The sequence below is a fragment of the Canis aureus genome, chromosome 1 (assembly GCF_053574225.1).
Source record: "Canis aureus isolate CA01 chromosome 1, VMU_Caureus_v.1.0, whole genome shotgun sequence".
In the NCBI taxonomy this organism is placed as follows: Eukaryota; Metazoa; Chordata; class Mammalia; order Carnivora; family Canidae; genus Canis; species Canis aureus.
Window position 1 is genome coordinate 99,023,009 of NC_135611.1, and position 16,948 is coordinate 99,039,956.

Consider the following 16,948-nt stretch of genomic DNA (forward strand, 5'->3'; position numbering starts at 1 on the left):
CCCCTTGCCCCCGGGGCCCCGGGCGTCCTCCCGCGCTCCCCCTGCCCCCGGGGCCCCGGGCGTCCTCCCGCGCTCCGCCTGCCCCCGGGGCCCAGGGCGTCCTCCCGCGCTCCGAGCTCTAGGTGCCCCCCGCAACCCCTGCCCCGGGGGGCCTCCCGAGCTCCCCTCCCCAGCCCTCCCCCGTGCACACTCCACAGTCCCCGCACTCGGCGCCATTCAGAAGCCACGCCGTGCTTATACTAAAAGAATAAAGATTTTTATTAAGCATTGTAAGTTGCATTCGATAGCCTCCGGAACAGCACGCCACGACCCACCTACAATCAGTCAGACCCAACAGCAGTTCATTCTTGCACAATCCATGAGTTAGGGCAGAACTCCCTTCAACTTACAGTAAGATCCTACTCAGGTCTCGCGGGCAGGGACTGGGGAATTACATCTCATTTCTGATCACTAATGTGTGATGAAGAGCATCAGGAGAATTATATGAAAACGAATAAGAAGTGATTCTGATTTCAAAGTACATTGTTTGGAAACAGTAACAAAAACATCAAAATGATATAAGTATACCTGCTTCTACTAAATTCTTGATGGGAAAGTTCTCAAGAACAAGCAATTTGTTTCCTGCTACAGAAGGGGGGGTTGTTTTTTTTTTGTTTTTTTTTTTTAAGATCAAAGGGATTTTTTTTGTTTTTCACAGAATTTCATATTTTGCTAATATGAAGGCATAAAACAGCAACAAAGAACAATAATGCATACAGCAGTGAGTACACCAGGGTAATGTTGATATCTGAAACAGCTAGATAATTTTTGGGGGGGTTTTAGAATAAATGCAACAGAGGTCAATAATCACAAAATTTTAAGGTTAGAGCAAGATCAGTCAATGACTAAACAGAGTTAACATCTTTTATAGGACTATTACTGATTATTAGCATTTTGTTTTGCAAATGGGCACATACTGGTAAGAATGGAAGGACAATAACATGCATAATATTAACTACACACTTTAAAAATTATGAACCATGCAGAAGGTTAGCTCAAGTAGTAGCACTAATGGTCTACATCCGATTCAAAACCACATAGTTCATTGATCACAGATGCATGGTATTAAGTCACAAAAAGTTTCAGAACACATTGTGTTGATTTTGAAAGGTCATTTGCATCTTCTATGATTTCAACTTTATCTCCATTTAACTTGCTTGTAAAGTAAGTATGATGTACTGCATATTTAAAATCAGCAGAACGGCAATATTACTCTATAATTTTTTAGTTTTGATAGTTGCACTTTTTCTTTTAACACAAAAGAACCACATCAACAGTGATGAGATTTAAGTAAGAAAGAAAAACTGTGGTGTGCCTTATTTCTTTCATAATCATAAAATCAAAGCCTTAGACAAAGCTTTCTTGTGAACAGTAATGCAAAATCAAAGATAATGGCATACATATGGTGCCAAATGCTAAAAATGATATTTTAAGCTATATATAAAGACTGCCAAAATTTGTTTTCTTTATAGTTCAAGAAACACAACTATAGGCTTTTGTCATAACCAGTTTAAACTTTGTGTGTACTTCATTTTAAGTGTGGGAGTCAAATGCTCTTCATTTTCTTTCTCTCTTTTTGTTTTATTGTAGCATTTTGACTACAACTGGTTAAAACTAAAAATGTGTTGTTTAAATCTCTGATATCAAAGAGGGATCCGAATTTCCAAAGTCCTCATTTTTCTCTTACGGAAAGGAAAAAATGTACATAACTGTAGGCTCTCTTTCTCTCCAGATATTCCTGAATCCTACCCTTCCAGCATCCTTCACCCTCTATAAAAAATAAGTTTACTCTTCTTTCTTTAAGACAGCAGCCTCCAGAGCATCGGCTCTGCGGCAAGCACTGTCTGTACTTAGTGCATTTAAATGAGGATTTGTATTGCACATCTTAGAGTCATTGTTCAAGGCACTTTCCGAGTGGCTGGGGGCCCTGGCATCGCCCGCGCTCCCGTTCATCTGGGGAGCAGGCTTCTCCTCAGCCACCGCTCCGTTTTCGGCCAGGGACCCATCTGAAGACACGGCAGACGACTTGGATTCCCCGGATCTTGACTTCAGTTCTTTGGCCACTTCTTCTGCTGAAGCAGCATAAGGAGGCTTGCCCTGGTCAAAATCAAGGACAACACATGATAAAGCAGCTGTGACCCAAGAATGGGGGTGGGGCGAGGGTGCCTACCGAGGCCTGATAACGCCTGTTTCATACTGGATAGCACAACACGCTGCGTGGGTGTGTACTGAGCTCTCGGACCTCCTGCAGAGGGCACAGTCCCAAATCTCTATACTCTCCATGACTGCGCACTCCCCCACTCTTCTCTCCATACTCCCCTCCCCATCTATACTCTCCACAGTCTGCATATGCCATCGTCCGTACACTGCATGTATTTATGGTTTGTGTGCTCTCTGTCCTCTGTGCTTCAGCAGGTGCATGTATTCTCTATATAAGCCCCATACGTCCTACGTACTCCTGGGTCTATCCTTCATGTAGTCTGCGTAATCTATACACTCAGTGTGTGCATTCTGTCGCTACAGTCTATACCGTCTACACTCCACACTCTCTGTAGCCTGTGGCTTCTATAGTCTAGTCTGTACTCTATGTGGTCCACACAGTCTCCATACCATCTACACTCTCCACACTCTGTAGCCTATGGCCTCTAGAGTCTAGTCTGTACTATCTGGGGCCCACAGTCTCCATCCTGTCTACACTTCACTCTCTGTAGCCTGTGGCCTCTGTAGTCTACATTCTAATATACTCTGTCTTGCTCCTGACTGACCTGCAGCTGGCAGCAGCTTATCTCGGCAGATCTGTCCTGGGGCCCCTTCCCTATGTATCTCCTAGTCAGTATCCTGACCATGCAGGAGTCCCCCACTCAAAGAGCTCTAACCAGTCCTTCTGGATAGCATCGGTTCTATGCTAACACCACCCCAATAAATCCTCTCTGAAATGTCACATGATGACTCCCCCACGTATTCACACCTCACCGTCCACCCGTCAGTCTGTGGGAAGCCCACTCTACTAGGGAATGAAGCAAACCTAAGTCTTAACATCCCACTAAGAAACAAGTCTAAGCTGATAATTGCCACTTGTGTTTGTGACTTATCTCTTCGGGTCTCTCTGCTTTTTTTTTTTTTTTTTTTTTTAATTTTTATTTATGATAGTCACAGAGAGAGAAAGAGAGGCAGAGACACAGGCAGAGAGAAGCAGGCTCCATGCACCGGGAGCCCGACGTGGGAATCGATCCTGGGTCTCCAGGATCGCGCCCTAGGCCAAAGGCAGGCGCCAAACCGCTGCGCCACCCAGGGATCCCTCTCTGCTCCTTTTAACAGATTTAAAAGTACTTCTGGAAAAATAGAAACGTTTAGAGGATTTCAGCTCATGTCCTGGAAAAGACCTCTCAGTAAGACACAAGAAAAACAGCCCAAGATCCTAAACCAGGGGCGTCTCCCCCACCTGCACTGTGACAGCTGGGACCGAGAATTCCAGCACGGGCTGGGCATCGCTGGCCTCTGCCCGTGAGAAGCCAGGAGTACCTGCCAGCCAAGCTGCGGTGATCAACAGTGTCCCCAAACAAAGCCAGGGGCCCTTGAGGGCAACATCACTAGGGCTGAGGACCAGTCAGAACAGACTCACTGCTGAAGAAAACCTTAATGGTCTTTGTACTTCTCAGTGAAGAAACTGAGAACAACCTTCCAGCTCTGCTGTCCTCCCCTGAGAACCCAGGCGGCAGTGGCCCGTCTTCCCCACCCCAACAGCCTGGAGCCTGCCTGAAAACCAGGGGCTGAAGTGCCCCCTCACTCACGCCTCAGGGGTGGCCCCTGCCCTGCGTCCCCTTGGGGCTCAGTCCCAGGGCCTCCTCACTTCAGTGTCCCACCCCTGGGTTCGTAATATGAATGTGCTTTCCCACAAAGCAATACTACCAAAGGTCCTGTTGGAACCTTGAGAAAAATAATACAAAACTAGCAGAGGGCAAAGAGGAGAAGAAAACAGCACTGAAGATTTCACATGCGTCCTTCCAAATCTCCAGGCCCTTGTTCCCCGACAGAAAAGTCCACTTGTCACGAAACCACCCCGCAGCAGTGTGGCCACCTCCAGGGTGCGTATAGTAGGGGCAGGGCCTGCTTACAGCGGAGCTCCCCGGTCCCCGCCAGAGGTTGTGGGCACAGGAATACAGGACGCCAGGGGAGGGAGCATGTGTAGAAACACATTTCTTTCCATGAGCCCTGGACTCTAGGAGCACCCCCACATGAAGTGCACCCCCCAGGCCAGGGCAGCACTGCATCCTCTGCCCCACGAACACATACTCAACCTCCCAGGCAGCAGCAACCCAGATGAGAGACGGGCCACAGACTCTGCAGGCCTGCACTGTCTGTGCTGCTCAAGGTGCAAGAACGCTGACGTCACCCAGAAATGAGCGACAGGAAGCACCAAGGAAGAGCCACACAGATGCTGATGTAAGAACACCCGGGAAGCAACTGCACCCCAATGGATGCAGAATATGCCAGACGGCGTGTCCACAAAAAACTGAGACTTTGTCTTCTGACTTCAGCACAGCACATGGCAGACCAAGGGAAGCCTGCAGGTGAGGTGGAAAACCAAGGGAAGACCCAAAACAGAAACAAAGACTGCTCCGGAAATGAAGGCCCAACCGGGAAAATATAATAGCAAGTGAACATCGTGATATGTGAGATGGTGAAAAGGAAAAGAAGCTTAAAGTCAGGAAGAAACAAAGACAGGGAAACTCAAATCAAACCCCACCAAGGGACCCAGCCAGATGGCTAACCTCACAGGCAGGCAGGCAGGCAGGACAAGGAGCTGTGGCAAGGGCCCTCACACACAGCTGGCGGGACCGGATGCCGTGCAGCTGCCGTGCAGAGGCCAGCAGTTCCTCAGGTGCATGAATGCAGCATGACCACAGGCCCGGGAACTTAGTCCCATAATGACCTGAGAGCAGTGAAGACCTGCATCTGCACGAACATGTGAACATAACGACTGTGGTTAACAATAACTCTATTGCATATCTGAAAGTTGCTCAGAGAGATCTTGTAAGTTCTTATGACAAGAAGATACATTTTTCTAACAATATGAGGCGCTGCACATTCACCGTTCACTTAACTTATGTGGGGACCACTGTGCAATGTATCCAAGTATCAGATTGTTATGCTGTAGACCTGGAGCTAATACCAGGGCACAGGCTGATTACATCTCCAAAAAGCTGGTGAACCCAAGCCTATACATACATGTTCACAGCAGCAGCACTCATAACAGCCAAAGAGGTGGAAACAGCCCAAATGTCCATCAACCAATTAATGGATAAAGAAAACACGCCATTCCCACATGGAGCATCACGCAGCAAGTGAAGGGAATGACGAATGGGTGCGTGCCACAACAGATGCACATATAGGACACACACGCAGGGCAAGTCCACAGACGTGAAAGGCAGATCCGGGGCTGAGAGGTGTCTGCTCCTGAGGAAGGGGTTTCTCTTGGGGTGGTGAACGTTCTGGAATGAGCAGTGTTGCCGCATGTCCGCAAGAACAGACTGCACTGTGTACCTGAAGCAGGTGAACTGCATAGTAGATGAGTTTTATCTCGAAAGAAAAGAAAACCTCGGAAGGAGGGGAGAACGTGCCAAATGCAGAGAACGAGCTCAAGAGGAGCGCCAGGGATGAGAACCAGGCAAGGAAAAACAACAGAAAGGAAAAACCAGTATTCCAAGAAAACTTTCCGATGCAAGACAAGATCTGAAACTGCGTTTAGAAAGAGCACGTTGTGTGCCGAGCACAGCAACCTGGAGCCGCCAGCATTGGATGCATCATTAAACTTTGGCAGAGAAACAAACAGTTTGGGCATTTAGGCCAAACCGCAAATGACTTCTGAGAGAAAGACAATTCTCGTATTATCAGTCTTTGATGCAAAGGGTTACGACAGAACAGAATGACAGAACACGGATGAGACAGCTGAGGGGGGATGAACCACCACTTTCGATTGTCAGGAAAGCAAAGTGCCTTCAAACACGCCCTCACTCCTCTCAGGTCTTCCCTGCGGCGTCTGCTAAGAGCCCGCGGGACAAACGCTGGCAGGTCACATGCCCAGGCTGTACACTGGGATGCCGCCACTTCCGTCACAAACTCAAGAGCTGAGGGACTGAGCCACGGTGCGGGCAGCTAGGACGAAGCCGATGACAGCCCAGGGCACTCTTACCTGCTCAGCCCCGGTTCTCAGGGTGGAACGGATGGACACAGGTACCCACAGTAAAGTTCAGGTCCAATTCTCAAAGTCTTAAATTTGAGTCAGAAGAGTCAATACAAAGTCTTGAGGTATTTCACTGAAAAAACAGCAGCGGCTTGCACACGTGTGTGTGTGTGTGTATGTGTGTACACAGGACATAAGAGTGCATGGCAGCATGTGCATGACATACGCCAGCACATGTACTTTTTCTGGCTCTGTTCACAGGAAAAGCCCAAAAACAGTGATTTGGCATGAGGGAAGGAAGAGATCCACACGCAGACGTTATCACCAAAGAGACTCAACAGATGTTCCGTAAGTAAAAGCCCTCGGTTTAAACTGGAAACATTAGTGTGAATCCATGAGGATTTTATCTTAAAAACATACAATAAAAAGCAGGCATGTCATGTGTGTGTTTCTGCACAAAGAAACAGGAGTGTGTTCACTCATGTGCACACAGAGAGCAGGACAGTGACTGACCCCACGGCATTGGGGCCCACGGGTGCTATGTGGTCTGGAAATGCTGTTTCCCACTGAAGAGCCCAAGAAAGTAAGTAATGTTGTGGTTCTGCTGGGCCAGATCATGCCCGCAAAGGAGGCTGCTACAGACCCAAGGCCACACGAAGAGCCCATAGCCAGGGTGGGCAAGGCATCTGTCCTGCAAGGTCTGTGACACTCGGTACGAAACAGGAGGTGATGGGAGGGATCTCCTTATAAAAATACTCCAACAACGAAAACAGAAGTGATGGACCAAGAAGATCTTCCTTCTTCAATGTCCAGGGAATGAACAGACCTAGTCAGTAGCACGTGAGGACAGTAGGTCCTAACAACATAAAAGCAGACACACAGACGCTTCTTGTGCCCCTGACAAAAGCGTGCAGGTCATTTCAGCCTTGTCACAGGGACAGACCCAAGGCCAGCATAGCACCCAGACCCACCAGCAGGAGTGAGGATGAGGAGGTCGGGTCATAGGGGCACAGACTCGGCACGACGCAGAAAGTCCATGGGTGGCATGCCGCCTTGGCGGGGTGGGGAGGCAGATCTAGGGACTCTGAAGACACAGCAAAGTGCAAGAGCCTGAGTACACACAGCACAGAGTCACGGAGAGGCTAAGCCATGCTTGCCTGGGCTCCATCTGGTGCCTGTGTTTTGTATCAAAGGCCCGTAACCTGTAGGGGTAACGGCACCACGAGAGCCATGTGCACAGCATAGGTTCTGGGTTGGGGCACAGCAAGCGTCCCTCCCTCTCCTAAACCTGTTCAGCTGAGAAGTGTGTCTCTGAAGGCAGAAGCCGGTCAGGGTGGGCTGGGGGACCACAGTGAGCCGAGCACAGCCCCTAGCCCAAGTGGTGCTGCACTGCAGATGGGCTGTCAGGCCCCGCTTCTAGGGAGGGGGCTGCCTTTCACCTCACTTATTAGGTGTATTTCATCAAAGCAAAGGTTTCCGGGGCACCTGGGGGTATAGCCGGTGGTGGAGTGTCCATCCGACTCTGGGTTTCTGCTCAGGTCATGAACTCAGGGCTGTGGGGTCAAGCCCCATGTCGGGATCCCCTCTCCCTCTGCCCACCCTACCCCCCCACAACTCTCTCTCAAGTCAAATAAAATAAATCTTACAAACAAGTTTCTAAGATGCTGAGTTCAGCTTAGAGAGGCAGGCAGCTCAGTTTCTCCTGGCCGATTACATCTCCGTGTGTGGGTTATCAGTGCGTGAGACACAAAAGAGGCCTGATGTTTGCACAGTGGGGGTGGAAATGCAGACTGATTAAACGTCCTAACTGTAGAAGTGGGCCGACTGGCATTCTTTAAAGATCCTTCTCAGGGGAAGTTCATCAGGCCCCAGGTCCTAACATGGTAGATCCAAAGGGGGAGGAAACTCTAGCTCTCCCATGCAGAAGGTACTCGGCGCTGTCCCTATAGGCTGAGCCTTCGGGGAAGAGCTGGTCAAGACGGTCCAGGAGGAAAAAAAGACGGCACTTTTCTTCTTAAATCCTAACTATTTCTCTAAATAACATTTTGTAATATAAATACCACTAGCAGTCGTGGGGCCACCCCGTGCAGCTGTGACTAGACCACACTCTTTAGCACTGACGCCGCCGGTCCACCTGGGCTGAGGAGCTGGCCAGGACCTCAAGCCACCAGCCCCACAGACCAATCCCTCGGATGCGCGGCACTGCCCCACATTGCACGTTACCTGAATCACACCCTGGTTTTTATAGCCTCTGCCGTAGTACCGTCCACCTCTTCCAAACGTTCTGATCACTGGGGTAGAAATCACTCCCCTTGGACGCCTGAGTGGAGAGAAGGGGACAGGACACACAGGCTTGAATCTGCCCAGGCAGCTGAGACATTTAAAACCATATCGATCTCACACAGTAGCACTGGTCTATCAAATCAGTCACATGGGATTTATTCCAACATTCTGAGAAATTGATCTTATTTTGGGGCCCACATCCAGTCATTCAATTCTTAAGCCAAAATGCTTCAAAAAATTGCTACTTTTTTTTAAGTATTGAAAAATGGTTAATTGAATAAAGTGTGGATAGTTATTTAACAATGGTTGAAATAAATCATAATGCCACATATTATGGAATCCTATGTAACCAAAAGAACATCAAAGAAATGTATCTAATGAGTCAGAATTGAGAGAGTCAGAATTGAAAGAACAAGGGGTGGTTTTCTTATTAACACAAGTACATTTTCAGAACGTACCCTCTTGCTGGTCCTCCAACAGAAACTACCTGTAGGGGGAAAGGCCCGCGGCCCCCGCGGCCCCGTCTGCTCCCAGCCCAGTGGCCGACCACGGTGCCCGCGATTTCAAGCTTCCCTCCCTGAGAAGGTATAGGTTGGATTCCTGCACAAAAAAAAAACAGAACAAATCTTGACAATCACGGAATTAAAAATAGCAAAATGAAACAAGCAAGCCAATTTCTGCTCAATTGTGGCCTGTATTTCATATAAAACCCCTCTCCCTGGTTTTGTGAAGACTCTTTATTTATCACGTAAAGTATCTATGTGCACCTCATTTGATTTCAATGGTTTTAAGTGCTGTTAAAAGTACACCTGAGAGTGAAACAGTTGTGCTGGCTTCTCAAAGGACCTATAACGACTGAAACGACACATTACAAATGCACAGCTTTTAGACTGAAAAAGGTTCCACGAGGTGTTGCCACCGGATGCTCGCGGTGAGCCGTCTCCAACATCACAGTGGACGCTGGCAAACTCAGCACATTTTCTCCTTGGGGAACTGCTTCCAGGCCTCCTGCCTCCACCACGCATCATACAAATCAACCGGTCAACGTGGCTGGTATTTCTCCGTGTGCTGTTTAATTATCCCCTCTCTTGGGGTCACACATACCCACTGTATTCACTGACTTCTGCTAGCTATGGACCGCCTGCGTTTTCTAAGGTCTTCTGACTTAACGAAGAAAATTCTCAAATAATTAACTGCTAGGAACACTTCTGATAAAAACCAAACAGAAGAGAACCTCAAGTTTCTTATCTCTTGGCAGATGGGAGTGGATTATAATAAACTCTCCATCAGGACAGTTCACTGCCCAATGAGACCTATGATAAGCCTCACGTTCCTAAACGCCACGCTGAAAACTATGAAAACAGATGAAACAGGTTTTGGTAATATGTTTTATTTGACCCAACAGACCCAAAATAGTATCATTTCAACATAAGCTTAATATAAAAACTATTAGTTAGATACTTTGTGGTCTTTTTTTCCATGTTTGGTCTACAACTGGATGTGTGTTTTGTGTTTGGGGCTCAGCTCTGCTGAGGCAGGCACAGGCCAAGTGCTCCAGAGCTAAGCTAAGGTGTCTGCCGGTCAGTCCCCAGGACAGCTGAGCTTCAGACACAAGATGGGGGAAGTTATGGAGCAGGATCCTCTTTGCCATTTCAGTCTAAGAAACTACTTCTGCCCCACAGCGTCCACAGCCACCAGCCCACCCAGAGCATCATCCCAAGGGCACGCTGATGTGAGCGTCCACACGGGTGCAGGGAGCTGAAGCCGACGGTGAAGCAGAGCGCGAACTGCACACTGTGTGGCGTGGCAGGAAGGAAAGCACCGGTAGGAGGCAGGGAAGGGCATGCGGGGCTGGTGAGGGGAGACCTGGCCCCAGAGGCCCTGCAGCGGGGGCTGCGTTGGCCTGCGAGTCTTTCCTGCTCCCCCAAGGAGCTGAGCCGCAAATACATTCCTGGGCAGGAGAGAAAGACTGTCCTGTCCTAACGTTGCTCACACATGTATGTGGAGAGCCCTGTACCTGGGTGGGTGGCCGGGTCTCACTCCGCAGCCCCAAAGTACGGGACATATGACAGGTTACAAATCACACCCTCTAATTACAGAAAATCACAAGACGTTATTTCAGAAGTAAACATTAAGCCTTTTTTCTCCCTCGTGAGGCTAACACATACAAGAGGAGAAGCAAAAAGAAGTTTAAAATAAACCCATTTATCTACATGGTATTAGAGCTTTCTTTAAAAATCTTTCCCATGAAGTGGTCTGTGGGCAGTTTCTGTGCCAGGAATCCTGCCACGGCCTCAGAACCTTCTATACCAGCTCATCCTCTTGTCGGGGAGCAGCCGCCCATGAGCACCGTCTGCAGCCTGTTCCACCACAGGAGGCGACGCTGGGGCTGGGCACATGGGGCCGCGTGGACACCCAGAGGCCCCCTGGAAGGCAGAGAGCTGGGGTGGGGGTGGGGGGGGACGGGGCCAGGAGCGGGCCTAGCAGCAAGGATGTGGTGCTGGGCTGGGACAGCGGAGGGGGGCCAGGCGGGGCAGCGAAGCTCTAGGAGGAGGCGTGGCATAATTACCGCCCTGCGACTTGCTAGTCCTGCTGCTGTCACCGCCAGAGAAGGCTCCGCAGTGTCCCGCTGCCGTGGCCACTCGGAAGGCACGGTACGCGCCTGTCGCTACAGTCTCCCCATAGGGGCCTCCAAAGCCACACATTCCTGTGGGACCCAGGTGGAGAGAGATGGAGAAGCCATGAGGAGCAGGGCCGGGGTGCCAGGGGGCCTATGAGCAGTGGCCTCATCTCCTTCAGCTGCTGGGGAGGCATCTCCCAGCTCTCTCCCCAGTGCAGGGGTGACTCTCAAGTGTGTGCCTCGGGGGCTCAGCGGCAGGCCCAGGGGGCGGCCCTGGCAGAGAGCACTCCCCAACCCCCCCATGACGTGAGCCGACCTGCTGTGAAGCCCAATCTCTGCAACAGCCTCTGTATTTGCCTCTCCCTTCCCCGTCAGGGCTTCAGGGGTCAAGTGTGCGCTTGTCTACTGCGAAGAGCTGGCGCTGCAATCATCTCCGTCTGTCCGACGACTGACTACACGGTCCCGACATGGCGGGCTGCGCCCCCCACAGTGCCCGCACAACTCACCTGCAAAGCCCCGCCCTCGGCCCTGAGCCGGGGGTACGGGCCCGAAGTGCCGGGGGTACACGGAGGCAGGGTAGAAGGGCAGAGCTGCGGGCGGCGGGAAGGGCAAGGGGTGGCTCTGCCGGGAGAGGCTCAGCCCTTCCAGGATGCTTTGCCGCATCTTCTCCACCTTGGCAGCTTGCTCCGCCTGCAAGTCAAGGGCCCACACGTGAAAACTTACTTCGAGAGCTTTCCTCGAGCTGGAATGCCCGGAAGAGAAGGGACACATGCTGGCCAAGGACGTGTCACGGTCTGCGCAGCCACACTCTGTCCAGACGCCGGCAAGACCCCTCCCGCTCCCACAGCCCCAATCCCACAACCAGCAACGGAAACCCCGCCTTTCTCGGCCCCGGTGCCGTGGAGAACTGTTTACCATGGAAGGTCTTAAGTGAAAGTGTGGTTTTGGTTCTGGAACCCGCGGCTGAGCCCACAGGTGACATAGCCGCACAGACATGCCCACGAAGTGAGCACCCAGCCTGTGAGGCGTGAGAGGGGCGGTGAGGCACCGCTGGGGGCCGCGTCATGGGCAGCAGCAGCACCCGCACAACACAGCTCGCGTGCATCTCGCCCACCATGGAGAACCACCTATGACGTCCGCCTGGACCATCCTTGGCTAACAAACATGCACATACATGTAGCAATGACAATCTTCAGCCAGAACGTGGGAAAACCCGCCTACACCAGGCATCCATCTCTAGCCTGTCCCTGACCTGCCACCATGGCGGACGAGGAAGACAGGTAATCAGGAGCCCGCAGGAATGTGAGCCTCTTTGTGCAACGGCACAAGGTCACCTGACAGCTGTTCACTTTGCACTTATACCAGGATTTCAAACAGGCCCGGGCCCTGCTCCTTCCTGAGTCTGCTGATTCACCTACTTGCTAAAATGTGTCTGCAGCCATGTGTCAGCACCCGTGCGTTCTGGTGGCTGTGCGCAGACCCAAGTGGAGCAGGTTGAGGTCTGAGCGGCCACCGAGGCTCTGCCATCCTGATTCACATTTTACAGTGTAAACAGGTCCTGTTCACTGTGGACTTGGTGCCACATTTTCGTGTTTCTGTGGGGGGTTCTGCTGTTTGAAACGGGCCCGAGCACAGTGCTAAGAGCTGTGCCAGGCTGACACGTGCCTCGTGGACAAAGCGTGTGCATCACAGCACCACCAGCCGTGGGGACAGTATGAGTTAACCATATAAATCCATCGACATGTCTTGTAACAGAAACATACACAGCACAAAGCAGCGCACTGAGTGGCTGACATAGATGTGGCCAGAGGGCTGCAGGGCCCCATGAGCAAGGTTCCATGTTTGGTGACTCCACATGCAGGTGGGTGCAGTGCAGTGTGGTTGTCCAGGGCCGAGTCCTCAGCCTGCCAGTGCTCCTCCCTCCCAGGTGGCTAGCCACTCTTCCCTGTCCCCTGCTGACCTCCCTGCAACTGACCTGACCATCACAGAGGTCGATGAGCGGGGTCTTCTCCCGGCTTGCTTTGAGGAGTTTGGACTGGAAGAGCTTCCCATCGAAATACATCCACGGGCAGCAGTGCTCCCAGGGCACCGGCTGGCCGCACGCGTCGTTTGCAAACAGGGCCATGTCCACACCACTCATGAAGAGAGCTGACAGCTGAATGCCTCGGGGGTCGAGGTTCTCGATCTTTAAATGGAAAAGAGTGATTTCCGTGGGGTAAGCTGCTATAGCACCTGCTTCTTGCCACGTCTGACTACAGCTGTCCACACTGACCATGGACACCCCTCCACCAAAGGCCCCCTAAGCACACTTCCTGCTACCTCACAGTGACCCTGGACACTGGCTGTGTGAACGCAAGGGCTTTTCATGTTACTTAATACATTTAAATATCTGAGACTGTCTCATGAACATACTGGTTATTTTAACGTGGAATCTGTAAAGCCGCACACATGTGTACAGCAACACGGTCACGGATGGCCTGCAGCACCTTCACCGTGCTCCCCGAGTCACTGCAAATTATATACGCTGCTCGTGTACCAACAGGAAGATTACGACAAGGCACGTGCTACTAAGACTTTACATTTTTCAGGTCACTACATTAAAAATGTCCTCAGTATAATCTCATTCTAAAACCTGTACTTCATGTTCACATTATCCTGTATGTTCACGTGCTAGATAGCAACTCATTAATGGGACTGTCAAATGTTTCGGGAGAAATGGATAGCTTATAAATGGAGAACACAACAAAACACTGTGTCTGGACCATGCAGACTCCCTGTCCTGGCTCCCCACCCGCCCGTGCACACGTACAGCCTCTCTGCTCGCACCTGGTGCGCCGCGCAAGGAACACTGACACATACAGTCAACTCTTGATTATCTGCGAAGGACCTGGTTTGTGGATTATCCAGAACCGAGTCTCCCCAGCCTGCCTGCACCCTTCCTCAGGCGACAGAGTCTCGAGAATGCAGTCTTTATGGGCACCAACCTAAGCAATGCCTAAGTGCAGCAGGTGCACTGGCTCTCCATTAAAAAGAAAAAATTCCCACACCAAATGCTGATGAATTTATGATTACCTGCTGTTTGTGCTCAGTGCCCACATCTCCACAACCAGCTAATACTGCTTCCCAACCTCTGCGTTTTGGATTTTCGGTCAACATACTTCAGAACTTTCTAAACCTGGAGAAGCCTGTCCATGCCCGCGGCCCAGCCCCACCAGCCCCAGCTCCGGCCCTTGCTCCTCAGGAGCCCTCAGCCCCGCCAGGAGGGACACCATGCTCCACTGAGGGCAGGGGGGACTGGGGGATGGGACCACATGCGTTTTTATATTTACGAGCAGAAAGTGGGGAGAGGATCAAAACGGAGGAAGAATTCACTCGAAGTGAAAAGTCCCTTCTCCTCCGAGAGTCTTAAAGCAAAAAGAGGGAGCTTCTTCCTGGAAAGCTGACGCTGGGAGCACGGCCTTGCAGCAAGTGGGCCAGGGAAGCTGGGGTGGCGTAGCTGCTGCCCGCCACCTAGCGGAGCTCAGGGAGCCAGTGCTGCTGCTGGGAGCCCACCATGTGCCCATGCCACCCTCACCTGCGGACACAGACCCCCCGCCCAGGACCACTGCTCTCTGGAGAGCTGGCGGGAGGCGGGGGCAGGTTGGCCTCACCCACACACACCTACTTATTTGAGACGGACTCGCCATCTGTGAAGGAGCCGTCTGGATGGGTTTCCAAAATGATGATCGAGTCATTTGGCTTCAGTAATGACAACTACTACAACCTCACAGAAAAAAAATCTCAAATGCTGTTTCATGTAAATAAAATCTCAACTGCTGTGTAGATCTTGCCTCACCCAAAAAATACTCTAAATTACTTCATACGGTGTTTTATGTTTCTTCCCTACATGCTCATTATACAAACAAGACTATAACCCTCCAGGACCCATGACACAGGCCTTGGGGCCACTGTGTACATCTTCACGTGCATGTCATTCTCGTCTCCACCACCGTGGCTCCCAGCACTCCACTTCACAGAGGAGGACGGGGACACGTACTCACAGGATGCACGAGGTCCTAACACTGCTCACCAGCGGCACAGGAGTCTGATCCCCTAGTTGCAGGAGTGGCTGCAATTGTCATACACCAGCCTTACTCTCTCACCACCAGAAGACAAAACTATCAGCAGCGTCCAAAAAGTTCCTCAACTAGACACAGTGTCACGATTCTCTGACTATAAGAAATACAAATACGGAACTCTGTCCCTGAGCAATGGCGGTGGCTGCCCCACCCCGTGGCTCACTCCTGGGCTGTAGACCCCTAATGGGCCACGTTCACCCGCACGCACCCAAACTCTTTCTAGAGCCACAGGGGCCCCGTACAGTCTTATAGATCCTTCTCCATCTTTTGTATTCTGCACCAAGTAGTGAAACTGTTAATGTAAAGCAATTTCAGGGATGTCAAGAGTGAGGGAGAACGAAACTGGACCAACCCTGAGCCTATATAGACATACTGGTCCTGACCCTTCCCCACCCCATCTCCAAACACAGGGCCAGTGCTGACCAACCTTCGCCACTCCCTTCATGCGGGTAGCCTAGGAGAAGTGCTGGAAACACAGCAGGAAAACACAAGAGCCGTTGAGCCCCGTCACAGGTCTGCATGGACCATGCCGGACACACGCCTGCCCACAGCCATGGCGGGCAGATAGCACACGCGGGCCAGGTGGCACTCTGACAGAGTCATCCCACAGTAACACCTGCAACATCTTTCCCCAGCAAACCTCCCATCAGAAAAGCCAGCGAGAGGAGAGGTCAAATTGTCAGAATTCTTTTTCTTTTCCTCTCCTCTTTATTCTAAAAAGCATGTAATGGACAAAAATGGGAGAAGAAAAATACGGTCTGGGCAATCCACAAACTGGATAACGGCCCCCAAGACAACTACCAAAATCAAGAGTTGACTATATCCAAGACAGTGAAATAGCGTTCCATGGAAAAGCATCGTCCTTGCTTTCAATGTATAAAAATTTCTAATGGTTAGATGAAAAAACAATTTAAAAATGTACTTTTCTACCCCTGAATGTTGGGACTCTCGGCTCTGCACAGGGGTTTACGTAGCATGTAAACAATGACTATTCCTATCAGTTCTCCAGCTGGCAGCTGAGAGAATCCTCCATCTAGTTCTGGGAGCCTGGGCTGCTGTGAAGGAAGCACCCGCAGTACGGGCCATCCTCCAGGGGAAGGTGGGCCTCCAGACCAGCAAGAGCTGGAGGGACAGGGCGGGCCGCAGGTCACCACACACAAACTAGGTCTTTCTAAACACAGCTCTAGAAACACCCGGCTTCAGATGAAGGATCAGGAGAAAACCATGAAAGCACTAAGGCCTCAAAAGAATCAAAATGCAAGCTGAGAGTGCGGCTGACTTTCCAAGGTTACACCCTGTGTGTTGATCCGAAATGAAAAGGGTATGGGAGAGAAGATGGACTCTGCGGAAAAGCAAGTTGATGGTGAGCAGGGCTCGGCGGGCGTACCTGATACCTGGCGGTCTGATTTTCAGAACTGGGATGTCAATACTGATGTAATAATCTAAATAAGAGAAACAGGAAGTAGAGGTAGAGGGATGGCAGTACACGCTAGTCAGAGTATTCACAACACCCCTGAGCACAGGATGGGACCTAGACCGCGCTGAGGGCGCCACCAGTCGGGGGCCCGGAGGGAGGGCCTGCACGGAAGGCTGGCCTTTTGGGGAACCCCAGCCAAATACTCTAGAACGAAAACTTAAGTTCAAAAACATTACAAATGAAAATAATCTCTGTCTAACAAATGGAAAAGCCTGATCTGGAATACA

At 50.9% G+C, this 16,948-nt stretch overlaps 1 protein-coding gene across 4 annotated transcripts in view; it reads right to left on the minus strand.

The window, feature by feature from the left end:
- Positions 1-234: 234 nt before the first annotated feature.
- Positions 235-16,948, minus strand: part of FAM120A (family with sequence similarity 120 member A) — an 87,467-nt gene continuing 70,753 nt past the window's right edge. For 2 of the 4 annotated variants that reach the window (XM_077910915.1, XM_077910914.1), the window contains 6 exons: positions 13,102-13,311; positions 11,633-11,816; positions 11,076-11,213; positions 8,965-9,106; positions 8,447-8,543; positions 235-2,136 (listed from right to left, as the gene is read on the minus strand). In XM_077910915.1, the coding sequence (XP_077767041.1) occupies positions 1,825-2,136; positions 8,447-8,543; positions 8,965-9,106; positions 11,076-11,213; positions 11,633-11,816; positions 13,102-13,311 (1,083 nt within the window). In that variant the 3' untranslated portion in view covers positions 235-1,824. The remainder of the gene's footprint in view (positions 2,137-8,446; positions 8,544-8,964; positions 9,107-11,075; positions 11,214-11,632; positions 11,817-13,101; positions 13,312-16,948) is intronic. The other 2 variants (XM_077910919.1, XM_077910921.1) reach the window with 1 other exon arrangement.